This window comes from Hyperolius riggenbachi, chromosome 7, assembly GCF_040937935.1.
Source record: "Hyperolius riggenbachi isolate aHypRig1 chromosome 7, aHypRig1.pri, whole genome shotgun sequence".
Taxonomy (NCBI): domain Eukaryota; kingdom Metazoa; phylum Chordata; class Amphibia; order Anura; family Hyperoliidae; genus Hyperolius; species Hyperolius riggenbachi.
In genome coordinates, this window is record NC_090652.1 from 211537492 (window position 1) to 211565484 (window position 27993).

A 27993-nucleotide genomic window follows, 5' to 3' on the forward strand; every position below is an offset into this window, starting at 1 on the left:
ACTGTTAAAAGATACCTTATGAAAAGTGTTTCCATGATATGCATGGCAGGATTGGTTTAGAGTGGCCATTCTTTCCAATTAAAGAGGTAAAGGCTTGAATGATGCAATTGCCCGTCAGCTCGACAAGCTGTAACAATAATTTAATGCATGTCCAATCTGCTTGAGATCAAGAAGAATTTTCAGAGCAGTACTGAACAAATTCGATCCTGTTCTCGATCGGGAGCAGATCAGACATGCTGGAAATCATTGTTTCGACCCGTCGATCTGATGGGAAATTACTTTGTGTGTACCAGCCTTTATGGTCACAGGGAAAATGCAGTTTCTCCCTCCAATAGGATTAGCCAGAGGTTGTCCTAAACTAAGCAGGTTATTTCGGTGTGTGGCGCTGATCAGCATTCGCAAAAGCTGGGTCCCATCATAGCAGCAGTGCTATGCTGTATGCCCCCACATAACGGTAATTCGGGGCTCTGGCGGCTGCCAGACCCCGTATTACATCTCCCTACGAATCAATGCAACTTGGAGGAGGAATAGTATTTAACACCAACTCAGAGTTTAGCGGCAGCATCGAGAGCTGTCATTTCGCTCGCCCTGTGCCAAACTGCCTGGCCCCGAGGCGCCATGTACTCGTCCTAAAGGCACGATATATACGCAGGTCCATAAACAGCCAAGCCTGAACAATGGTCATTTCATGGTTTACTTGAATGTCCAGCCATCTTATACCTCATTTCCATGTTGCCAAACTCATATGGTACTCTGCCTATGAAAAGTCACTGATTCTTATAGTTATGTTGCCATATTTCGGGGTATCTTGGTATTCCTTGTACATTTTAGATCTTAGGGATGAAGATACTTCAGGGAGAGAAGGGTCCATAAAGCTAGATCTTTGTGCCTGGAAGTGCTGTTGGTGTGTACTATTCTCCACTCACTGTAGATGTGAATGGGGACTGTGTTGGCCGCACTAAGGTACATCACTGTCTTCTGATATGTCTTGATCTGTACATCATTGTGTAGTATCTGAAGAAGAAATTACTACTACACAACTGATCAGTGAGATCAGTCTGGAATGTTAAAAGCTGTCTCACCATGCCTGTATCTGCCATGGACAAATTGCCACTATCTCAAAGTTAAATCGATATTCTAGTGCTCATAATCATACACAGACATCTGTGAGTCCTATTAGAGACTGATTTTGTGTCATTGCCAGTCATGTCTCTCATATGTGATTGGCATAGTTTTACATTTATATATTTAAATAATCTTTCTTAACCACTTCACCACTGAGGGGTTTTACCCCCTGACCACCAGAGCAATTTTCACCTTTCAGCGCTCCGTCCATTCATTCGTCTATAACTTTATTATTACTTATCGCAATGTAATGAGCTATATCTTGTTTTTTCCGCCACCAATTAGGCTTTCTTTAGGTGGGACATTATGCCAAGAATTATTTTATTCTAAATGTGTTTTAATGGGGAAAATAGGAAAAAATGTGGGAAAAAATTATTATTTTCAGTTTTCGGCCATTATAGTTTTTAAATAATGCATGCTACTGTAATTAAAACCCATGAAATTTATTTGCCCATTATTCCTGATTATAAAACCGTTTAAATTATGTCCCTATCACAATGTTTGGCCCCAATATTTTATTTGGAAATAAAGGTGCATTTTTTTCAGTTTTGCGTCCATCCCTAATTACAAGCCCGTAGTTTATAAAGTAACCGTGTTATACCCTCTTGACATAAATATTTAAAAAGTTCAGTCCCTAAGGTAACTATTTATGTTTTTTTTTTTTATTGTATATATATTTTTTTTTTTTAAATTACAAAAAAAAAAAATTGGGGAGTGTGGGAGGTAATGAGTTAATTTATTATGTAAAACAATTTATTTGTATGTGTAAAATGCATTAGGGTGTAGTTTACTATTTGGACACAAGATGGCCACAGTGAGTATGTTTCCATGCGACCTGTAAGCGACCGGAAGGACGCTTACAGGAAGCAGTAGGAGGCTGGGAGACTCACAATGATCGCGCTGTTTCTGAAAGAAGCAGCAGATCATTGCGGGGGCTTAGATCAACGAACGGGAATGGATTTTCCCGTTCATTGATCTCCGGGCAAGCGGGCGGCGGCGTGCACGAGCGGCGGGTGCGCGCGCACGAGCGGCGGTAGCGCGGACAGCGGCGGGAGCGCGGAAGGTACGGATTTCTCCGTCCCTGGTTTTTTAGGAGGGAAAAAAGGGGCAGAGAAATTCGTACCGCCGGGGGTAAAGTGGTTAAGATGGCCATACACTTATAGATTTGCAGCAGATTCGACCATCAGATTTCTGTCAGATGGATGTCAAGTCGAATCTGACAGGAATCTATCTGATGTGTGTCACACACTAGGAACAGATTTCCACTAGATTTCAGAATGAAATCTTATGGGAAATCGATCTAAATGCATTATTGCACCATTAGATCCAATGCAACTCTATGGGCCATCGATCTGCTTCCAGCAGTAAATCGACCTAGATTTTCCATCCTGTCAGATAGATCAAATCGATCGAAATTGGCCGCAAATCAATTGATCTGGGAATTTGAAAGAATCGATGTCTGATCGATCGATCAATTCTATAGAATCGATCGATGGCTGAAATCGACCAGTGTATGGCCCCCTTTAGTGTTTACATACCATAAGCAGACGGCCATTGTGGTTGAAAGTGAAATTGGTCTCTTGGTTCTGGTCCAGGAGGGGGAGGTATGAGCAAAAGGATAGGTGTGCTTGCAAGTGTAAACACACTTATCATGCAAGTCTATAGAAAAACATACCTGTACAACTTGTACAGGTATACATGTGCTGTTTTAGTCTGGGCTTTGTATTCTCCCAGTGATCAATATTCACATTTGTAATGATTAGTTTATATAATTACATGTCTACTCTGCAGGTTGTATAATGCAACTCAGTATTAAAGAGGAACTGTAGTGAAAATAAATTAAATTGCTTTTTTTTTTTTTCTTTCTTACAATATTGATTTATAAATTATTTATTTACTGTTTGCCAACTGTAAAATCTTCTCACCCTGATTTACATTCATAATCTTATCACAGGTGGTGACATCTTTTGTCCTGCCAGGTGATCTCTGCAGAATTTCAGGAGCCAGTACAAAATACTGCACAGCGAGAAGGACTTCTGTCACTGAAACGCTTGTTTATTTATTTCATCTTCTTGCCACTTAAACATTGCATACACATCAATCACAAAGGTAAATCAAACCTGTGTTGGTGAGGGTGCTTGGGGTTCAGGGCTCGGGTGACCAGGGGGGTGGTTGGACGGCACTACAGCCATTTCACGCCAAACTGGCACTTGCTCACGTGCTAAGTCCTGTGTAAGGATGGCGCTATGCGGCTTCCTGTATAAACTTCACAAGCCGCACCTTCAGCGCACGTCATTGGTGGATGGAGCTGTGACAAAGGGGTTAGAGGTTGAGGGGCGGGGACTCGCTGTCCAGCGGCGAGATCGTGAAGGAGATGGGAGATTGTGTTTTGCATACAACAGAACATTGTGTTTTACATACAATCTTGTGTTGCGTGACATATCATAAACATAAAGCTTTGTCAGGTTAGTGAAAAATAATTGCATGCATGCATATTGCTGTAACTTTTGATCAAAGTAGTGTGAACCATCACTCAAGTGAGTACATTTGTGGGGGGAGTGCAAAATATCAATCTGCCCTATGCGACCTTAATGTGGCAACATTTCTTTCTACCCATTCTACAATAAAACCAATTGTTTATTTATTGGAAAAAAAAACTTTCTAAAAACCTACATAATCCCCTCTAAAAGAGGCTTGTGGGTGCAACTGTGACCTAAAGAGATCTTTGGGGATACATTCCCTCCCAAAAGAATTGGAAAAGCCAATACGATCGTTATTGATCGCAAAGACTCCAAACAGGTATATATTGATCTTAGATTACCAGGATTGAGGATAGGGGAAAGGCAGGGGAGAGAGTTATAATATACATGCTAGGACATCCTGGAGGGCTCCTGACCCGGCTGTAAACATTGTACTAAAAGTCTTCCAAAGGGGCAGTAAGAGAAGAGCCTCACGAGGAAGAGGGACTGGAGGAACATGGGGGTGAACCAAGGATGCTGTAGGAATGGCAGTCCCGGGGGTGATGGGCACATAACTCCCTCTGGCATATTGTATAGCCAGATTTATATTCCTTCACGGGAAATAGAGGGAAAAGGGGACACCAAGTGTTCAGTAGCACAAAACACTATTAAGTAGTTCACCCCCCCCCAGTAGTGTTTCGTGCTACTGAACACTTGGTGTCCCCTTCCCCCCTATTTCCCGTAAAGGAGTAAAGCTCTGGCTATACAATATGCCAGTGCATACCTGTACCTATGCCCCTTGCAGCAAGATGAAATAAATAAACAAGCGTTTCAGTGACAGATGCCCGGTCCTTCTCGCTGTGCAATACTTTTCCTAGTTGTTTTCCGTCCATTCCATACCGGTGTTCAACTGCCAAAAAACTGTGTAGCGAGCAGGGAAGCTGGCCAGCATCATTGTTTAAGTCCTTTTTCGGGAATATCTGTACTTCTTATTTGTATATGTTTGCACATATTTAAAATTTTACAGTTTTTCGCTGTAGTGTCCCCTTTAATATACAGCAGTATATAGATATAGGAAACATGATGCTGAACCTAGGAAAATTACTGTAAAAGTGGGTATCCTGAATAATTGACTGCATTCTACTATAATATATACTACAGTACTTCTGATAAGAAAGAAGGGTTGTTGTTTTTTCTTTTTACACAAATAATAACTGACCTATGCCTTATTGATTCTTGTAGCATGCAGACTGTATTGATCGTTTCATTCTGGTGGGAGATAGTGGAATAATATTTTTGTATTTGGTACCTTATAAAACTTTAATGTAATGTTGAACATGTTCTTATTTGTTAAATATATAGATAGATAGATAGATAGATAGATAGATTAGACTGATAGATAGATATAGATACAGGCAAACAGACAGATAGGTAGATAGCTAGATAGATAGACAGTATTATTGTGGATAGATATTATTTGCACTTTTGGTCAAATCTAGGCAGAATATTAGGCCGGTTGTATTGGGAGTGGTGTAATGAGAAGTCATAGTCTGAGCAGGCTTTAGCTCGGCTGTACCAATAGTGACCTACAATGGTACTTAGAACAGCTGAGTATTCTGGGATTATACATGTCAGCGAGAGTGAAATGTCATCAGGTGACTTCGCGCACACACCATGGTGTCTTATTGCGGCCTACTTTTATTTAAAGGGCCAAATGCAAAACATTTCTTGCTATCCTGTAATAATGTGTTCCTGTTTTAGAACAGTTTTCCTTTTTCTATTTGTCAGTTACGCTTACGCATATGAAATGCTGATTTTGATGATAAATAACTGGTCTCTTTAGTTCCTCTCTTTACAGAGCTAACAGGAAAATGTATTTTAGTTTTCTAACCTGATTTGACCATAAGAAGCTCAGCCATTGCACAGGGACCATATAATAAATATAGAGTTGCATAAAGTTAAAACATAGTAGGTGTTGCATTTTGTACCCTGTAAAAGCAGGAATGCAAGGGAACAGGAAAGTCGTGCTTAGTCATGCTGCACGTTGTCTGTGCGTTGTGTCGCATACAGTGAAGGTGAAGTATACAGTCAATGAAAAGTATGCTTCACTGTCACTATTAATGTGAGATCTGCACACCGGTAAACTGCACAAGCCACACTGTGAACGTCGCATTGGTGTATTGCAGTGCGGCATTCCCTGTTACTATGCAACCATTACGCTGTGCCGCACCACTGTAAATGTAGCCTCAAGGAAATTCATTATAAGGGCAGATTTATTTTATTCTTCGTGCAAGCAGAAAGTCATTTTTAGCATATTAGTAGTGTTTAGTGTTTTGACTTCTTAAAACAGAATTTATTTGCAATAATTCAGCCTTTAAGAGAACATCTGTGGTTACTCACAATGCACTGAATATGCAAATGATCTCTTTATGCCCCTGAAGCTAGGCTTACATCCGGAACTGTTGGTGTATAGCAAGCCTATACCTTTAAACTGTATAGAGCTACACCAACCCCACATGCAGACAGCCTGTTTCGGACTTTAACAGTGTGCATCATGGACCCAGAATAAGTATGCAGATCAAGTGGCTGGTTCCACTGACTCCACTGACTGTATGATTGACCATGCTGTGTGACTAAGAAAGCATGAAGGATCAGAATCACAGCTAGGGAACTGTTCTACCCTTCTCTTTTCTGTAATTTCTGTATGTGTTTCACATATTGTCAGTGTTAGTAAGGCCTATTTCACATGGGAGCAGGTAGGGGGATTGGCACATGAAGTAATTAAAATTCTTAAATGACATCCGAGGTGAAAATAAACTTATGGAAAAAAACTATTGTATCTATCCTCCTTCTCCTCAAAATGACCCTTTTAGGTATTCCACAGTTTTATTTTATATTTAAATTTAGTTTTTAAGTTTTTACTGTTTCATTGTCTTTGCTCAATAACACCTTCACTAAAGTATGCTTGAGCTCAAATCTAGGAATTATTGACCCTTTTAATCCATTTCCTGCTCTCAGAAGTAATTTACTGACAGAGAAGTATTTTATGGCTGTAATTACTTATCAGAGAGGGTTATACAATAGTCTGACCCGGGCTTGACCCGGACAGAAACTGTCACTTTCATACCTGATGTTTAACTCTTTCAGTCAGAAAAAAAGGAACACAGCCTAGTTATTTGTGTGCTTTGCACTGTACATATACATGTCTATCTCGTCATGCCACATTTCACCTCGGTTGTCCTTTAAATGCTGCATAAGGATCAAATACTCCAATGTTTCGAGGCAACAGAGTACTGCTTTATCAAGGAGAACAATGCAGGGAAATCGGAAACCAGCACAAACAATACAATAAGTGCACATTTTGGATAAGTCTGTATAAAAACAAGAAGAGTACCAACAGCTCTAGCCCTGGCTTAGAAACAACTGCCTCCGAGTTTTTTTAGTTTTTTATTTTAAGTATTTATATAGCGCCGACATATTAGACAGCGCTGTACAGAGTATATTGTCTTTTCACTAACGTTCCCTCAGAGTGGCTCACAATGTAGTCTCTACCATAGTCATATGTCTATGTATGTATCGTGCAGTGCATGTATCATAGTCTAGGGCCAATTTAGGGGGAAGCCAATTAACTTATCTGTATGTTTTTGGGATGTGGGAGGAAAACAGAGTGCCTGGAGGAAACTCACGCAGACACGGGGAGAACATACCAACTCCTTGCAGATGTTGACCTGGCTGGGATTCGAACCGGGGACCCAGCGCTACAAGGCAAGAACGCTAACCACTACACCACCATGCTGCCCACAAGAGATGTAGAGCCAGTGATAACTGCCAATCAGAGACAGCATGGATGACAGGGAAGGGTCTAATAAAATAGCGTATGCAACTAACAGCAGGAGACGGGTAGCACCAAGTGGAAGGCATAGGACCAAATAATCCAAGATCCCCCTATTAAAGCATGACTGTAACAAGATAGGTGTGCAGCTCCAAGAGTGCACTTCACAAATGCTGGTGTCCCCTTACTATAGACCAGACAATGCTGTATGTCTGGTTATTAAAAGGAACAAGTTTTTAAAATAAAGGTGTGCACATGTACACTGAAGATATCTGTAAGGCCCTTCCCCACTTGTGCGTTGCTGGTTGCGTTTTCAGCAACGCACACTATGCGCTACATGAAAGGACAAAATAAGTAAATACACTGCACTGTTTGATGTTTCCAACCATGCTTTATTGTTATTTAGTATTTATATAGTGCTGATATCTTCCCCAGCGCTTTACAGAGTACATAGTCATGTCATTAACTGTCCTGAAGGTGCCCAGCGGAAACCCATTCAGACACGCAGAGAACATGTGAACTCTGTGCAGATAGTGCTGCGGCTGGGATTCAAACCAGGTACCCAGCACTGCAAGACAAGGCATTACCACTGTACTGCCTGATTCAGCATGGTAAGGCAATGCATGGTCGCATGCAATTTTGCACAAATGCAGTGCGCTCCCATTCATTATAAAATATGGACTCTGCACCACATTGCAGAGCAATGCTAGTGCCGTGCATTGCGGTGGCCACCTGCTTTACAAGCAGCGCACACGTAGGGAAGGGGCCACCATAGGAACACCATAAGATACATTTTGTCACAGATTCAAGTTGTAGTTTTTTGTTTTTTGCAATGTATTTATGCTATTTTGCGAATTTACATATGAGTAGTGATAAGTAGCATTATTTTAATCACATATCTAATGATTTTTAAAAGATAAGCTGTAATGAATGTTGCAATATGGTTAAGTCATTCGTTTCCAGTAATTGCATAGTTTGTTGTATGTTGGTGACAGCTATGTGTTTGCTGCAGTAGTAGTGGAAGATGTGATTGTTCTCCCCTCCCCCATGTGGATTAATCTCATCTTTGGCTTCTCTTTTCCAGCTGCTCAGAGTGAAGAGCGTCTGTGCGCCTACAAAGATCCCAACCAGCAGGACCAAGGAGTCAGCGAGAGTCAGATATCCCCAGAGAATGGCACTGTGGAGTGTTCCAAGGGAAGCACCTGCTTTGGCTTATGGGGAAAAACTAGAGAGGGAGAAATCAATCTGATCAAGCAAGGCAAGTAAAAGCAAAATATTAAACTGGCAAATAATCTCTTGCTTCTGTTTCCATATGGACTATTATTCCATACATCTGGCCGTACTGTATTCTCAATTAATCTTACTAATCATAATAATAATAATAATGTGCCACTGATAAATGTATAGCTTTGAACACATGCTTTCTTTGTATAGCACCTACCAATCATATTCCCACATTAGTAGTTACTTACACCCCCTACCTAATGAAAAGGCTGTTTCACACTTTATATACATTATTTGTATGGATTTTAAAACCACATAACACATAGACTTTGAATAGACCATTCAGAGCTGTGCGTTGCATTTGTGTGCACTACGTTACATTTTTAAGCATACTGTACTTTCCACTTAGATCTTGTTTTCATTTTACTGTTTATAGCAGTGTGAGTGTTGGCTGAGGCTGAGATTAGGAAGATTAGGGGGAACAGGTGTGGCGCCTGACACGGCTCAAGGGTGATTGTGACTGGCGAAGCAAAAGTACCTGTGACTGTTAGACGGTTGTGTTTGTGTGTGTGTGCGGAAGAATCACTGGACACTGCACGTTTTGGGAGCAATCGCGATTAGCGGTTCTATGCATGTTAATCGCGATCGCTAATTGCCGGCAAAATGCTGTATGTTATGCGTTTGCAGTTAACGCTAACTGCAAACGCGGCAGTGAAAACGCTGCCATAGGCTTACATGGGCTACCGGGTTTTTTTTTTTAAACGTTACGTTTTGAGGCGAGCGGGAATCGTGCGATTCCCGCTCAAGTGTGAATGGGGCCTAAAGGATGGGTAATTATTGCATTAGTGAATACTATGCATCAACAATAATTTTGGCACTTCTCCACTGGTCATTGGCTAGCCCGATCCCCTTCCTGACAACTAACCCTAGCCTTCTAATCCTGACAACTAGAGCGAACCACCCAATACCCTGTCACCAACCTTGCCAATCTGTGCTTAATCCGAACTGTTAGTCTAAAGGGGCCCATACACTCAGCCGATTTTCTGGCCGACCGATCGATCCCGATCGATCGATCGATTGATCGATTGAAAATCGGTTGGCCAATCGACCGATCGATGGCCGATTTCGATCGATTTCGATTGATTTCCATCGAACTGGCTGGGTGGAAAATGTAGGTCGATCTGATGAGATTGCTTATCAGTTTGCATTGGCCTTAATGGAAATCTGATGGCAAAAAAATGCCATCAGATCGAATTTCAATAGATTTCAAACTGAAATCTATTGGAATTCTATCCTGGTAAAAAATGTTCTAAAAACGCATCAGATAGATCATCAGATGCATTTCTTATCTATCTGCTGCCAATCTGACGAGTGTATGGGCACCTTAATGCTGCTTACACACTTGAGACAAAAGTCTTTGGAAAAGGCAAGATCACGGACCAATTTTACCCCATTCCATGTAGTATGAGCCATACTCTACACAGTCTATTCTATGGAGCTGAACTCCCCATCAGATAAAATCTTTGCAAGATGCTGCACACAAAGATGCCCGTACACATTTAAAAGATCATTATCTGCAAAAGATCTGTTCCTGCAAAAGATCAATTCCTGCAAAATGCATTCATAGTCTATGAGATCTGCAGATCATCATACACACTTTGTTTAACAGGCAATCATCTGCAGATCATCTGCAGATCAGATCCACCAGGATGGATTTTCAGATCTGCAGATGATTGCGAGATATGCAGATGAAGTCTGTTAAACAAGGTGTGTATGAGGATCTGCAGAGCTCATAGACTATGAATGCATTTTGCAGGAATGGATCTTTTGCAGGAAGAGATCTTTTGCAGATAATGATCTTTTGAATGTGTACAGCATCTTTGTCTGCAGCATCTTGCAAAGATTTTAGCTGATGGGGAGTTCAGCTCCATAGAATAGACTGTGTAGAGTATGGCTCTCATACTACATGGAATGGGGTAAAATTGGTCTGTGATCTTGCCTTTTCCAAAGACTTTTATCTCAAGTGTGTATGCAGCATTACACATAAGGCTCATACACACATCAGACTATGGTCTTTGGAAAATGAAAGATCACAGACCAATCTTACCACCCTTCATGTAGTATGAGAGCCATACTCTACACAGTCTTTTCTATGGAGCTGAACTCCACATCAGAAAAAAATCTTTGCAAGATGCTGCACACACAGATGCTGTACAGACACAAAAGATCAGTATCTGCAAAAGATCTGTTCCTGACAAAAATCCATTCCTGCAAATTGCAATGATAGTCTATGAGATCTGCAGATCATCATACACACATGATTTAACTGACATTTATCTGCAGATCAAGTAATAATCCGCAGATCTGAAAATCCATTCTGGTGGATCTGATCTGCAGATGAATGTCAGTTAAATCATGTGTGTATGATGATCTGCAGATCTCATAGACTATCATTGCAATTTGCAGGAATGGATTTTTGGCAGGAACAGATCTTTTGTGTCTGTACAGCATCTGTGTGTGCAGCATCTTGCAAAGATTTTTTTCTGATGGGGAATTCAGCTCCATAGAATAGACTGTGTAGGTATGGCTCTCATACTACATGGAAGGGGGTAAAATTGGTCTGTGATCTTTCATTTTCAAAAGACTATGGTCTGATGTGTGTATGTGGCCTTAGGGCTGGATTACACTTGAGGGCAATGCTTGCCAATTGCTGGCAATCAGCAAAACACTAGTCACTCTATGGCCTGGAACACACCAGAGGAGTTTTTCTGAGCGTTTTGAGTTTTTAAATCTGCTGCTAATGTTATCCTATGTGTCTGTGCACACTGGAGCAATGAGGTTTTGTAAAAACCCCATAGCATTACATTGGGAAGAGCTTTTAGAGGTTTCAAAAGCTCTTCCCAATGTAATGCTATGTTTTTTTTTTACAAAACCTCATTGCTCCAGTGTGCACAGACACATAGGATAACATTAGCAGCAGATTTAAAAACTCAAACCGCTCAGAAAAACTCCTCTGGTGTGTTCCAGGCCTATGGCCCAGTGCACACCAAAACCGCTAGCAGATCCGCAATACGCTAGCGGTTTTGGGAGCTGATTTCAGAGCGATTCTAGGTATGTTTAGAGAGGTTTTCTAAACATACCTAGCGGGTTTGCGTGCGTTTTTGTGTAGCAGATTACACATATTGTTACAGTAAAAGATGTTACTGAACAGCTACTGTAACAAAAATGCCTGGCAAACCGCTCTGAACTAGCGTTTTTCAGAGCGGTTTGCGTTTTTCCTATACTTTACATTGAGGACGAAACGCTTCCGAAAACCGCAAACGCGCAGCAGGAGGCGCGTTTGCGGCTTGGCAAAAACCGCAAACCGCCGGTGTGCACCATCCCATTGCAATACATTAGACAAGCGTTTTTAGAGGCGGATGCGGCCGGCGGATCGCTCCAAAAACCGCTCGGTGTGCACTGGGCCTATGAGGGCATTCCCACTGCAGTGATTTGATTTAGTTAAAATTGAAAGTGTGCTCCATGTGCCATTTTTTAGGAGCGATTCTGCTTGAATGAATGTGCAAAATGCATGTTCCTTCAAAAATCAATGCAAAAAATCACATTGCACAATCATGTACTGCATTTTATTGTGTGAACTAAGCCTAACTGATATTCATCTTCCATTTTCTTCAATGGGTGACTTTATACTAGTTGAATACTGGCTTCAAAATAAAGCACCAGTACATCTGTTGATGAGTTACAGATATGTAATAGCTGAATGCAATACACTTAGCTAAAGTTGGTGCACAACACATCACTGATACAACAGGCACAGCATACAGGTTATGTAATAACAGAAAGCCAGGACCAATTTACACTTGAGGTGGTGTTTTTGCTTATGCTAGGATTCAAATTAGGGGGTGGGTGCCTGTGACTGGCTTGGGGGGGAAGGGGGGGGGTGCTTGTATTGCCTGAGAGGTAAACCTTACCCTGTGGCCCACAAACCCACCTTTGTTTTCTGTGTCAATCATCACATTGGTACCTGTGGTTGGTTACTGTAACTTTTCATTCTCTTCCCTGCCTCCTCAGCTGTCCATTCACAGTAGCTGAGGAGATGGGAAAGAGAACATGCAGGCACTGCATAGGCCAGGAGTGTCAATCTCAAACACATAAGGGGCCAAAATCTACAACATAGTCCAAGTCAGGGTCCAAATTGTTTATTAAGATTCAAAATTTAGTGAACAATCTCAAACTAAAGGTGGCCACTAACGGTCCATTTTGTAGTGAAAAATCGTTCGAGCGATTAGAAATTCTGATTGGTTGTAAATAATCTCCATGGATGGGCACAATCGATTACGAACGATTAAAAAAAATAGTCGTCCGATCGGATTTTCATCAAGCAAAATTTGGATTTTCTTGTTGGTTGTGATAGGGAGGAAGCAAAGATTGGTTCGTGGATGGTGAAGTGAACAATTTTGCTTAAGATCAGAATTATCTGATCACTCGAACGATTTTTCACTAGAAATTGGATCGTTTGTGGCCACCTTAAGTGATGTAACGTTATGTAGAACAGAGGCGCCAAAAGGATAAAAACAACTATTAAAAAGTTTAAAAGTGCTTAAGAGGCAGTGGTGGACTTACCTCCTTCAAGCAGACACAAAAACTGTGTATTCAAGACAAGTTAAATTTATTGGTACACTCCAGGGGTTTTTTGCAACGCGTTTCGCAGGTTCACACTCGCTTCATCAGGCAATAGATTATTGGAGTACACAACAGTATCTGATCAGGGTTACACCTGGCGCCTCAGTGTGATGTAACTATAAGGTGCCAGGGTTACACCGGGCACCTTAAGTGATGTAACTATATTGACTGTGAGTGGCCCGCTCCTCCCCCTAGAGTAGTGTAGTGGAGCAGTTTAATATTTACCTGCCCCAGTACTGCTTCAGGTCTCCTCTGATCTTCCTGACAGCCACACGCACTATGCAGCTTAGTTCTGGTTCCTGAGGCATGTGACGTGATTAAGAGAAGGAAGTATGGAAGCATAGAGCATTCGACTGCCAGAAAGAACAGAAGATATAACGTATCGCTAGAGCTGGCAAACATTACCCTGCTCCACAGATGAATACTCACTAGTGCAGGACCTGTTTAGCTAGACCATGATGCAAAGAGGAGAATCCACAAACTCAGTGGGCTTAAGATGTACCCTTAGTCATAGTAACTATGACCTAGGGCACATCTTAAGCCCAACATGCGTCATCCTGTGGATGTCTTATTGTATGTGGAGTTTGTGGATCCTTCTCCTCTTTCCATACTACAATACAATACAATACAATAACATTTCTATAGCGCTTTTCTCCCATAGGACTCAAAGCGCTTAGGCTTTCTCAGATTCAGTAATTGGTAGTAGGATGAAGTATTCACACAACAAAAGTTATATTTCTGAAAATGCCAAACTGAACAGGTGGGTTTTCAGTCTGGATTTAAACACGTCCAGGGATGGAGCTGTCCTGATCTGTTGAGGTAAGGAGTTCCAAAACGTAGGGGCAGCATGACAGAAGGCTCTGGGACCAAAAGTTTCCAAGTGGACTCTGGGTATGACTAGATTATTAGAACCTGTTGATCTGAGAATGCGGGGATTGCTACGCAGCTGCAACATATCTTTCATGTACCTAGGGCCTAAATTATTCAGGGATTTAAATGTCAGTAGGCCGATCTTGAATAGGACCCTCCATTCTATAGGTAGCCAGTGAAGGGAGTGCAGGACTGGCGTTATGTGGCAGTGACGGGGTTGGTTGGTTAGCAGTCTGGCAGCAGTATTCTGTATCAGCTGTAGTCGGTACAAGACCTTTTTTGGAAGGCCAGTGTAGAGAGCATTGCAGTAGTCCAGTCGGGATGTGATGAAGGCATGGACTAAGGTTGGCAGATCTTCTGGGGGTATGAGGTGCTTGATTTTTGCAATGTTCTTCAGGTGAAAATAGGATGATTTCACCACAGCAGAGATTTGAGTTCTGAAGTTTAAATCCCAATCAATTAGAACTCCCAGGCTACGCACATGATCAGAGCTGCGCAGATCCGTGCCTCCTATTCCCAATGGTGAAGACTGCAAGTTAAGTTGTTTTGTTATCATGCTCTGCCCTCCTATCAGAAGGACTTCAGTTTTGTCTGCATTTAGTTTCAGCCAGTTGTCATTCATCCATTGCTGTAGTTCACGTAAGCAGGCGTTTATAGTTAGAGTTGGGTCTGTCACACCAGGCTTGAAGGAAAGATATCGTTGGGTGTCGTCTGCATAGTAGTGGTATGTCAGGCCATGTTTTTGGATTAGTTTTCCCAGCGGTAACATGTAAATCGTGAAAAACAGGGGAGAGAGGATTGAGCCCTGGGGCACCCCATACTTAAGTGATACAGGGGTGGACAGGAAGGGCCCCATAGACACTTTGTGGGTTCTGCCACTCAAGAAGGATTGGAACCACTGAAGAACTATGCCATCAATGCCGCAGTATTCCTGTAGCCTGTTTATCAAGATGTCATGGTCAACTGTATCAAAGGCTGCAGAAAGGTCTAGCAGTATGAGGATGGAGCACTCTCCTCTGTCTCTTGCCATGAGCAGGTGGTTGCATATTTGGATGAGGGCAGTTTCAGTGCTGTGGTGTTTCCTGAAGCCAGACTGGAATGGGTCATAACTGTTGTTTTGTAGGATTTTGGCTTCTAGCTGGAGGTAAACAGCTTTTTCAATTAGCTTGCCCAGAAAGGGGAGGTTAGAGACAGGTCTGTAGCTGGTCATTGCATCTGGGTCCAGGGAGGGTTTTTTGAGGAGAGGCCTGATGATTGCTTCCTTCAGTAAAGCAGGAAATATCCCTGATTTTAAGGAACAGTTAACAATTTTTAGGAATACCGGTACGAACAGGTCGGGGCAGTTCAACATGAACTGTGTTGGGCCAGGATCTAGGTCACAGGTAGTTAGGCGGACGTGAAGGAGGATGCTTGATGTGACTTCTTCATCAATTTCTTTGAAGTTTGACCAAGGTGTTACATTGTCTCTGCTAATGGTCTTCGGCGCTATATTAGGCTCAGATGCTGTAAGTTGGATGGCGGACCTTATAGCAGAGACTTTGTCTGTGAAGAAATGGGCAAATTGGTCACAGAGGTCCTTTGAAGACTCGATGTTAAGTTTTTGACATGCCGGGTTGCAGAGTTTTTCCACTGTGCGGAACAGTTGGGCTGGTTTGTTAACTGCATTTGCAATCTCTTGTGATAGAAAGGATGATTTTTTTCCCGTGATTACCTTTTGGTAGCTCTTCAAGTGGAGGATTAAGGCATGTTTGTCTTCTGGGGACTGAGATTTGCGCCACAGTCTCTCAAGTTTTCGGCCTTGTCTTTTCAGCTCTTTTATAGCGTTATCAAACCACTGTGCATGATGGTGTGGAGTAAGATATTTGGTGCGCAGAGGAGCAATGGTCTCAAAGGTGGAGGGCACACATTTGTTGTATTTAAACACCAGAGTATCAGGGTCCAAGCTGGAGTCAGTCAATTCATCAAAGCTAAGGTTATCTCGGATATGTTGAGGTGTTAGCCCTTTTAAGCGGCGATATTTTATTTGATTCTTGACCTGGTGTTTGATAGCTGGTATTGAGAGGGAGAAGTGGATAGTGTGATGGTCTGACCAGGCAACAGGATTAATTTCCACATTGGCTATTGACAGCCCAGTATGGAATATAAGGTCCAGAGTGTGGCCTTTCCTGTGAGTAGCAGAGCTGATTGATTGGAGGAAGCCCAGTTCATGTAAGGCACGAGGTAGCTCTATTCCAAGTTTTGAAGAGGAGTCATCCACCCATGTATTGAAATCTCCAAGAACAATCCATCTGGGGTGTTCCAGTGTTAGGTTGCATAGGAGGTCTACAAGTTCCTTAAGGAAGTCTGAATGTTTTTCTGGTGGGCGGTAGATCAGAAATATGTTAATGTTTTTCTCAGCTGAAAGTTGCACCCCCAAGCATTCAAACGAGTTGGTAGGACCTACAGTAAGTGGTCTAATTTTCAAAGCTGATCTAAAGCAAAGTGCAACCCCTCCTCCCCTGCGTTCTTTCCTGTTGCAGTATATCACGGAATAGTTTGTTGGCACGGCAGCCTCCAGGGTGGGGCCAACTGGTTCAGAAAGCCAGGTTTCAGTCAGGCAGGCCAGATCAGAAGACTCTATTAGATCATGTATGATTGCTGTTTTGTTGTTTATCGATCTGACATTACAGAGGACAGCCTTGATGGGGCTACCCTGGGAGCTAGGGTCTGAGATTGATGACTCCAAGACAGAACAGTCTCCAGATGTGTGGCTGTCATCTCTGCTGGATTGTGCTGGAGCTATTAGGGTTGTTGGCTGGGTGTACTCTGTAGATTTTGTCACAGAGTTATTTTGGTTCTGCGGTGAAGAATATCTTTTCCCACGTCCTCTCGAGCCTCTCTTTGTCTTTCTGAAGATTCCAACAGACTTCAGTAGAATTATTGTGGATTTGTCAATTGGATAGATATTTCTTGGTTGGTATACAGCTAGAAGTCTCTCTGCTGAATATTGATGTTTACACATTAGGATGGACAAGAGACAGCTCAGGGCTCCTGCTGAGATAGGTCCTATTTAGAGTCAAGGTGTGAACTTTGTCAGCTGTGACTGGTATCCTGCAGAGATCAAAGGGCCTGTATAGACTGAATTGTCCTTACACAGAGATGTATGGATGGACAGCATGAATTTGAAAACACAGTTCTTTGTTTCGGAATTTGAAGATATAATGTATAATATATGTAGAAAAATATAGTCTATTGAGCATAGATGCTGTAGATAATCGATGAAAGTTACTCACAGGATGGGAGAGAGCAGGCACAAAGAGGCAGAAAGTCTTTAAGGTCTCAGGTCAATGCCAAGGAAGGTGTGCAGTATTCAGCCGTGTGTGATACCAAGGAAGATCCAATCCAGCTTAAATCTTTGCCATCCCAAGTAATCCAGGTGTTCTGAAAGGTTATAGGTGTTGCTGGAGAAGTGCTACATTAGAATCCACTGAAATTTCGGTCCAGTCTTTTCATTAAGAGGTTTAAAGTAGCAGAAATGAGATGTAATGTCTGGAGCAGCCTTAGAGAGCAGCAGCACCAGTCTGGGCGCGCTCAGTATCCCAAAAGCTGGCCATACACTAGGCCGATTACCCGCCGATCGACAGCAGATTCGATCACTGGGATCGAATCTGCTGTCAAATCGTTCACGCAACACGCTAATTTTCGATCTATTTCGGTCCGAAATAGATTGGTCCCGTCAATCGCGCCGTGCGGAAAATTACCGTCGATCGCCGCGGGTAAGGAGCGCATCACTAGCGGCGTACGACCGACGCAGGTATACATTACCTGAAGCTGGCTCCCGGCATCTTCTCTGCATCGGCTCCCGGCGGGCATCTTCTCCGCATCAGCTTCCACATCCCGGCATCCGGCATAACTTCCTGTGTCACTGCAGTGACAGCGGAAGTACAAATAGATCCCTCTCTGATCAGATTCGATCAGAGAGGGATCTATCTGTTGGTCGAATCTGATGGCAAATCGACCAGTATATGGCTACCTTAAGGGTGTGTACACACTTTAAATTATGATTGGCCATTACTACCAATTTTACCACCTCCAAGTAGTATGAGGGTTTACCTACACAATCTGCTAATTCATAGTATTATACTGTATCTGTTGATCCTCATTCTACATGGAGTTGGTAAAATGAGTCAGTGATTGGCCAATCATAATTTAAAGCGTGTACCAGGCTTAGGACTGGACACAGTAGGTCTGTCTCCAGTGCAGTTGGATTGTCTGCTGTTGCTATAACTCCACTGTTGTTCTGAATGGATACTGAACAGAATATTTTCCATATATAGTCTATTTGTTTGCTAGTTTTAGTTTAGACCTAGGAAATAGCCTGTTTGCTGTATAAAAGGGCTGGTTTATAAAAGCCAGATGTTTCGCCACATGGGCACTTTGTTTTATTTTCATAGATCAGACAGATCAGACACAGTGATGGATGGATGTGATTTTATAACGTTCATAGCTGGAAAGTTATGATTCTGTGATATGATAATAAAGTTCATTTTTTATTTTCACATTTTCAGGTTGCTGGTCATACACAGGAGAGCCACATGACTGTCACCCTAAAGCATGTGTGGTAACTGCCACTCCATCGATCATACAGAATGGGACGTATCGCTTCTGTTGCTGCAGTGCTGATATGTGCAATGTAAACTTCACAGAAAATTTCACACCTCCAGACCCTACCGATACAACGCTATTAGGTAAGTAAATGGCATTGTACCAGTACCATTTAAACTGAGATCACGTCTCAGCTGGGATTGAAGAACAAGTTTTATCAACTTATCGTACAGTATTATAAAATCTAGAGGGGTAACAATAGCCATATTAGCTACTGTGGACTCCAGAAACAGTTGGGGGCCCACAGACCGAACACTAAGAAGCCAGCGCAGGAGACTTGGGCGCAGCTGGCGCCACCATAGGCCGTAATAGGTATTACTTTCAAAACATTCCCTTATAATTTTCATTAACAAAAAAAAGGTCTTACTCATTTTGTTTATATAATTTGTTATCATTTTTATTTAATGTTAAAATTTACTTGACAATAATAGATCGACTATAAAAAGTTCAAGTACTCCACAAAGTACATACAGAAGATTCTGAGAGGCTAGACTCTTATCCAATGTGCAGATGGTTTTGTGGATTTGCGTAACTTCTGTTCCTGTAATTCCAGTTTGGGATTCACAAGCACTGGTTGAATAGCTGGAAATATCATGTGAATAAGGCATGAAAAATGCAGAACCCAGACTATATCACCCTGAGGCCATGTACATCCATAGAGTAGGTTTGTACTTTGTCCACAGAGTGGATCATGACATCAGCTGCCAAATTAATACCAGCTGTGATGTTGTCCTTTCACATTTTTGTGGATTACACTGATAAAGCTTTAAGCAAACAAAAGAAACCTGAAAGGTGTAACTGTTGAATGCTATACATTCTGTTTTGCATGGTTGTATACTAGTTGGATCTCGTACTAGCTTTTTTTTAGATCTTTCAAACAGAACCTGTCAGGATTATCAGCTTTTCTCACCCAATGTTGCTGATTAAGAGCAGGTACCACAAGGAGCCTGCAGCTGCCTTTGTAAGGACTTTTTTCCACTATGTCCGAATTTGCAGTGTTTCTTCGCATGCGAGACAGACGGGGAAAGGCTGTCTCTTCAAACAAAGGCATGCTGTCCGAATTGCATGCTGGTGCAATGTGGATGGCATGCTGCAGCACGCCATCCGAATCACTATAGCTGTGCGTGGCACGGCTAAAGTGATTCAGATACAGTTTCACAACAGAATGGGTGCCATGTCCGATTTGGAAACAGGCGCGGCACCTTAGTGGAAACCATCCCGAATACTTTTTCTATTAAAGACATCACACACTTTTCATACAAAAACTGTGGCGTCTGAGTAAAACTAGATAATAGCTGTTTAAAACAAACGACATACCAATATTTAGTCAAAAATGACAGAAAATGGCAAAACCCACAGATCCATGACAATTTTTAATGGATTTGTTTGAGCAGATTTTGTACAGATTTTGCTAGGCAGTGAGCAGTGCTGCACGGGAGTGCACATGCTCAGGCTCTGCTATGCCCCTTCCTGCTGTCTACAGACCAGTGATAACACTGTCAGAAGTCAAGGCCCCAATTCAGTTATGGATACCAGACTATGCTTGCAGGAAGGTATTTGAAAAGGATCTGTAGTATATCAAAGCACTCAGTTCTTGCAGTATTGGCACTTGAGCCACAGTATCAGTTTACAAACACTGACAACCCCTGGCAGACAGAATTCCCTATCAAAATTCACAGTTGAGTTTAGCTTGGTATGCACGCTAGAATGAACTTAGCTGAGACAGCCATTAAGGACTGTCTCAGCCAGAATCTAGAGTGTGTGTGTACGCGCAGCAGGCTCCCGACATTCCCTACATATCTGGTATACCAGATCAAGCCCCATACACACGTATGAGGCATGCCACCTGGCAGGGGTCAGAATATGAGCATACATTTAAAATGGCCTCGGCCAAATCTGGGTGCATGGTTGAAGCCAAGAGACGGCTTACCTGTTCCCGTTAAAACGTGGGCCATGGTAGATACTATTCCCCCTCTGAGTTGTTGTATCTCGATGGGGACATGTCATTCATGCATCGGCGATCGCCAGCAACTGAATTACCTTGTTTTTGCGCTCTAGCTATAGCCGGCACCCAAATTAGTCACTGAGCACCGCTATAGCCATAATTCTCATTACAGCCTATGGCAGTGCCCAAACGATTAGTGCAGCGCTGCACCGAAATGAGCCGGTATCCAATCCCTCAGGCAACATTGCAGGGTCAAGGCTGTACAGATACGTCACTAGCCGCCGGGCTCCCGCTGTGTTCTGCTCACTGGTCGAAGCATCAGAAAAATTGGATGGCTTGTGTATTTATTTATTTATTGTATTTATAAAGCGCCAACATATTACGCAGCGCTGGACATTAGTTTAGGTTACAGACAATATTTAGGGCTGACATACAGCAAAATGACAATACATGAATACAAGAAAGACCACAGTATGAGTACAAGGTAATGCTTAGTCACTGGATGGCAGCATGGAGATTAGGCAAGTTAGGTTCACTCAGATGCATAGCATGGGTTCACAGTAATGGAGGTGCATGATCAGGTAGGACACAAAAGGAGGAGGAAACTGCCCAAAGGCTTACAATCTAGAGGGAGAGGTAGGGACACGAAAAGTAGGGGACCAGAGTTCAGCTGTGGGTTTAGAGCACTTGTGAGGGGTAGTAGGCCAGAGTGCAAAGGTGAGTTTTGAGGGCTTTCTTGAAGATGTTGAAGGAGGGGGCTGCCCTAATAGGTGGAGGTAGGGAGTTCCATAGTGTTGGAGCAGCTCAGTGACATCGGATACCCAATTGACCTTTGAACTAACTGACTAAGGCCATGTCTCTACAGTGGGTGACAGTACTCGTACTTGTGAATGAGATTTTACTGCAAAATACCTAATTGTTTTCTCCATGATGTGTAAAAACAAAACAAAACGGGGGTTGGAAATTTGTTCCACATCAGATAGATTGCAGTCAGATGCGACCTGACAAGCATCTAACAGGAATCTATCTTATAGTCGAATCTTCTGCAAATCTATAAGTGTATGGGTACCGTTACAGTCATTAAGGGAGCTGTCTCAAGGTCACTGAACAGGAAAATGCATGTGAATGAGGTGATTATCTTCACATACTTTGCAGCTTAATCACTTCACTTTTTCTCCTGAGTTTTCTCCTAGGTGATATTTTCAGGCCTTGTTCACATCATAAATCGCCAGCGCGAGTGCTTGCATTTTTGTGCGCAATTTTTTTAGCGCCTCCCCAGCGATTTATTGTAAAGCGCTTTTTTAAGCGCTTCTGCAGAGTGATTTGTTTTTTCACTTCCTGATGTCAGGGCTGGTGCACAACAGAGCGGTTCTGGAGTGTTTTTTAAAACGCTTGTAGGGGGAGAACCGCTTGGCTAATGAAAGTGAATGGGATGGTGCAAACCAGAGCGGCTCGTTTTTTCCACAAACGCAAACTTGTGGGCTGCAGCATTTTTTTTTATTTCTGAGGCGTTTCTGCCTCAATGTAAAAGTATAGGAAAGTGGAATACCGCTCTGAAAAACGCTAGATCAGAGCGGTTTTCCAGGCATTTTTGTTAACAATATTTAGAATCTGCTACAAAAAACGCTCTAAAAACCGCTAGGCATGTTTAGAAAACGTCTCTAAACATGCGTAGAATCGCTCTGAAATCTGCTTCAAAAATCTCTAGCGTTTTGTAGATCTGCTAGAGGTTTTTGGTGTGCACTGGGCCTCAGTCAGGAAGTGAACTCTGTGACCCGGAAAATAATAAATGCAATGGGCCTGATTCACAAAGCGGTGCAAACTTTTTCGCGGACTTTTGCGCGCGCAATTTGCCACGATTCGCACGATCTCGGACTTTTGCACGCGCAAATTGCGCACGCAAAAGTCCGCGATCGCGCGAATCGCGGCACTTTGCGCGCGAAAAAGTCCGCGAAAAAGTTTGCACCGCTTTGTGAATCAGGCCCATTGCATTTATTCTTAAAAGCGCTCGGGAAATCGCTATACAAAGCACTTAGCATTTTCCCTATACCTTTTTTGAGCCAAAATGCTCAGAAAATGGTACAGGCAGCGCTTTGGCCAGCAGAAAGCAAACGAAACACGCAGGGAATAGGGAATCATTGCACGAGCGCTTTTAGGGCGATTTTCAAAATCGCCGTCTCTTAAAAAAAACGCTCTTATGTTGGGCATACACGTCGCGATAATGCCCCAGTATCGAGCCAGCGGCTCGATGCCGCAGCGACCGCGTTTGCGTGCGAATCGATTCCCGCTCGTCCCCACGGGCACTTCCTTATCTGCGCTTCCTTTTTGCCCATTGTCCACCCGCGGGGATCGAGCCGGGAATCGATCCACGCGGTGATCGGACACGTCAGAAATTATCAATCGAGACATCAGCAGCTTGATTGATAAGGAGCAGTCGAGCCATGTATGCCCAGCATTACACCTTATCAATAAAATGCCCTTTAAGCCACCAGCAAGCAAGTAAATACTATTTCACCTACTTTTCACTATTGCAGAGTGCTGAAAAGTTATATTAAACAGAAGATGAATAATTCAACAGAATAAAATTAAGTGAAAAATCGCATCAGAATGTAAAACAGACATTTGTTGTAATTTTGCCGGATAGGAGCCAATGCAAAAACGCAGATGTCAGCAGATCCTATATTATTAACAGGGTTCCCTTCGCACATTAGTTTGCAATGGATTTTAGTTTGCAATGGATTTTTTGTGAGCAAAATGCATCTCCCATAGAAGCTTGTGGGACAATTCGCACGTAAACACATCCGCCTCTGGACTCCAGTGGACCATCAGAGCGGATACTGCACTGTCCTCTTGGCCGTTGGAGATCCATCTCAAGTGAACCAAGCCTTTGGCAGAAAGACGGATTTAACAGTGATTGCTTTTAAATGCTCAGAGATACGGTTTGTTAAATGATTAACATATTATACCGAAAACCGTATCATACTGAGGTATAGTAAGGTTACAGTAAAGTCAAGAAGCCAAAGCCACCTAGGAAAACAAAACAAGCTAATATGCTATTCTCAGTGTGATAGCACTAAATCAGTCAGCACATTGGTCACCTCTGGGATTTTGTAATCCTTATACCTGATAAAATGTCTGCCTCCTTGTGACCTTCCAGTGAACTCCCTGTGTATGTACCCTACTCAAGTTGCTGGGATGCCGACTTTATCAGACCTCTCTTTATGAGATGAGCCAGAGCTCGTTCATTTGAGCTTTGCCATGACCCACAGTTCATTTGGGCTCATGTACATATACAGTGCATAACCCTATTCATGGTAAATAGTTAAACCTTCATCTGTAAAATTCAGCATATTTCACACTGAAAACGATTGCCCAGCAGTAACGAGACAGTTTAGCATTCCATTAGAGGCAGTGTAACCTTGATACGGTCATCTTTTTGCGCACTAAAGAGTACAAGATTACAATGTTTTCATTCAGCAGAACAGATATAGAACAGTTAACCTACTCACTGCTAGATCATTCAAATGCCAGTTTCATCAACTAGAACCTTATATCGCTTGGATACTTCAGTAGCAAGACAAATTCAACTCTGTGTGCTCATATTCAATAGGAGCAAAATCAATAATGCAATATATTCACATTACTGATCTGGGGCTGCTTTAAAGCTTCATGTTCAGAAAAATGTAAAAGCATAATTATCCTGTAAGTACTCAGACATATACTACAGCTATGTGCTCATTAAAATTATTAAAGAGCATCTCAAGTGTACTCCAACGTAATGCTTACAGCACTATTTGGAAATACTAGACACAGATCCGATGAAGAAAATGACATTTACTCGCCTGCTCTCTATACAGTGGGTTGCAAAAGTATTCTGCCCCCTTGAAGTTTTCCACATTTTGTCATATTACTGCCACAAACATTAATCAATTTTATTGGAATTCCACATGAAAGACCAACACAAAGTGGTGTACACATGAGAAGTGGAACGAAAATCATACATGATTCCAAACATTTTTTACAAATAAATAACTGCAAAGTGGTGTGCGCATAATTATTCGGCCCCCTTTGATCTGAGTGCAGCCAGTTGCCTATAGACATTGCCTGATGTGTGCTAATGACTAAATAGAGTGCACCTGTGTGTAATCTAATGTCAGTACAAATACAGCTGCTCTGTGAGGGCCTCAGAGGTTGTCTAAGAGAATATTGGGAGCAACAACACTGTGAAGTCCAAAGAACACACAAGACAGGTCAGGGATCAAGTTATTGAGAAATTTAAAGCAGGCTAAAGGCCCATACACATGTCGGATTTCCGCGAACGACGGGTCTTTTGAACGTCCCGTCATTCCGTCGTTCGCCCGCTAAATCGGGCGTGTGTACAGACTGTCGTTCACTTCAAACTCACCCTTATCAAGCGAACGACAGTCTGTACACACGCCCGATTTAGCGGGCGATTGACGGGACGTTCAAACGACCCGTCGTTCACGGAAATCCGACGTGTGTATGGGCCTGTAGGCTACAAAAAGATTTCTAAAGCCTTGAACATCCCACGGAGCACTGTTCAACCGATCATTCAGAAATGGAAGGAGTATGGCACAACTGTAAACCTACCAAGACAAGGCCATCCACCTAAACTCACAGGCCGAACAAGGAGAGTGTTGATCAGAAATGCAGTCAAGAGGCCCATGGTGACTCTGGACGAGCTGCAGAGATCTACAGCTCAGGTGGGAGACTATGTCCATAGGACAACTATTAGTCATGCACTGTTCAAAGTTGGCCTTTATGGAAGAGTGGCAAGAAGAAAGGCATTGTTAACAGAAAGCATAAGAAGTCCCGTTTGCAGTTTGCCACACGCCATGTGGGGGACACAGCAACCATGTGGAAGAAGGTGCTCTGGTCAGATGAGAGCGACCAAAATGGAACTTTTTGGCCAAAATGCAAAACGCTATGTGTGGCGGAAAACTAACACTGCACATCACTCTGAACACACCATCCCCACTGTCAAATATGGTGGTGGCAGCATCATGCTTGGGGGGGGGGGGCATCTCTTCAGCAGGGACAGGGAAGCTGATCAGAGTTGATGGGAAGATGGATGGAGCAAAATACAGGGCAATCTTGGAAGAAAACCTCTTGGAGACTTGAGACTGGGGTGGAGGTTCACCTTCCAGCAGGACAATGACCCTAAACATAAAGCCAGGGCAACAATGGAATAGTTTAAAACAAAACATATCTATGTAATAGAATGGCCCAGTCAAAGTCCAGATCTAAATCCAATCGAGAATCTGTGGCAAGATCCGAAAACTGCTGTTCACAAACGCTGTCTATCTAATCTGACTGAGGTGGAGCTGTTTTGCAAAGAAGAATGGGCGAGGATTTCAGTCTCTAGATGTGCAAAGCTGGTAGAAACATACCATAAAAGACTGGCAGCTGTAATTGCAGCAAAAAGGGGTTCTACAAGTATTGACTCAGGGGGCTGAATAATTATGCACACCCCACTTTGCAGTTATTTATTTGCAAAAAATGTTTGGAATCATGTATGATTTTCGTTTCACTTCTCATGTGTACACCACTTTGTATTGGTCTTTCACGTGGAATTCCAATAAAATTGATTCAGGTTTGTGGCAGTAATGTGACAAAATGTGGAAAACTTCAAGGGGGCCGAATACTTTTGCAACCCACTGTATATGACTATCCTGGTTGTCTCTGTCAGTACATACATGTGCTAACCTACCGCTACAAATACTGGCTGAGACATAATAGTAGGCTAAAAAAAGTAAATGAAAAAAAACCCCAAAGTTTTTATATGGGGTCTTTAAATTATTTATATAGAAAGGTAATATACCTTAGAAAAGAGAAGATTAGAATAGAGATTCATACTGAATAGAAATAATTAAGCAAGAAGAAAAAGGAGAAAAGAGGGTAAGTAAGCAGGTGTAACATATTTTAGAAAACGACACCCAGAGCTACCTACATACCACGGACCTCTGGTGCGGGGGGGGGGGGGGGGGGGGGTATATGTGCCTGAAGTCGGCGGACACACATCAGTGATTATAACTTTATAGGAGAACTTTATAGGAGAAGACAACCCAGTGAATATGCACATATACACTAGAGGTCCACTTTAAGTGACCACATCAAAACAAAATAAGACATGCAGTTTAATGGTCACCAGTGCTTTTACAAGACACAAAGTGCAATCAGTCATTAGTCAGGGTACAGTGCCAGTCTATCTCAGGGCAGACAGTGAGTTTGGAGTGTTTGTCAGTAGTCAAAATAATGCTGCCGTAGTAGCTGGGGGTGCACCATTGGGGGAAAGCTGTATATCAAGGATAATATTTAAACTTCTACATTCAAATTGTTACACTCTGACTACCGATCCTCTCTCTGATTCCTCAGCTCACCCCAACTCTAACTTCCTCCTCTGTCCCGTGCCTTACATTAACCTTCTAGTGTATTTCTGCTTTCTGTAACAAAAAAACAATCCTTATCAAATAATCTGGGTACAATTCAAGTATTGAAGCAAGAAGCATTACAGGATATTTGTTGTTCTCCCATGGAATATAATTATTTGTCCATGTGGTATGTTTGATAACTGGTAAAAGAACAGCTATATATATATATATATATATATATATATATATATATATATATATATACTATATACATATATATGTATATATATATATATGAGTAAACAATATAGTGCGGGATGAATAGTATTTACCTTTTAGCAGAAGTAGATTGGTTTTGGTCTAAGGGCTTGAACACACTGCACTTCATTCAGCAACGCAAGTGAACGAGCCTTGTATGCAGTCACCTGTGTGGAGCTCCGTTGCATAACTGCCTCAGTTAGCTATGCAGAATGGTACAACTCTGCGTTGCACTGAAGATACATGGCAGCAGAGTGCTGTGATAACGCATTGCTGCATAGGGCATCAGTGTGCCCAAGAGACAGTGCTGCCCATGTACTGATGTCCTTACATGTCACTCGCTAAGCCGCGGTGCAGAAATCCGACCAGCAACGCTGCAGTGAGCTCATGCCCTATCAGACTGCTGATAGCCAGTAACATAAACTGATCTTTATAAAAAGCATAATAATCATAAGCTCAGGCCAATTCAGAGAGTCAGGCTGGAAAGGTATGAACAACTTATTTGAAAATAATACAGTATGTATGCCATGATCATTTATTTCTAAAGTTACATAGTTGTGG

At 42.4% G+C, this 27993-nt stretch overlaps 1 protein-coding gene across 2 annotated transcripts in view; it reads left to right on the forward strand.

Moving 5' to 3' along the window:
• Positions 1 to 27993, forward strand: part of BMPR2 (bone morphogenetic protein receptor type 2) — a 209525-nt gene that overhangs the window by 86449 nt on the left and 95083 nt on the right. For both annotated transcript variants that reach the window (XM_068245113.1, XM_068245114.1), the window contains exons 2-3: positions 8501 to 8674; positions 18741 to 18920. In XM_068245113.1, the coding sequence (XP_068101214.1) occupies positions 8501 to 8674; positions 18741 to 18920 (354 nt within the window). The remainder of the gene's footprint in view (positions 1 to 8500; positions 8675 to 18740; positions 18921 to 27993) is intronic.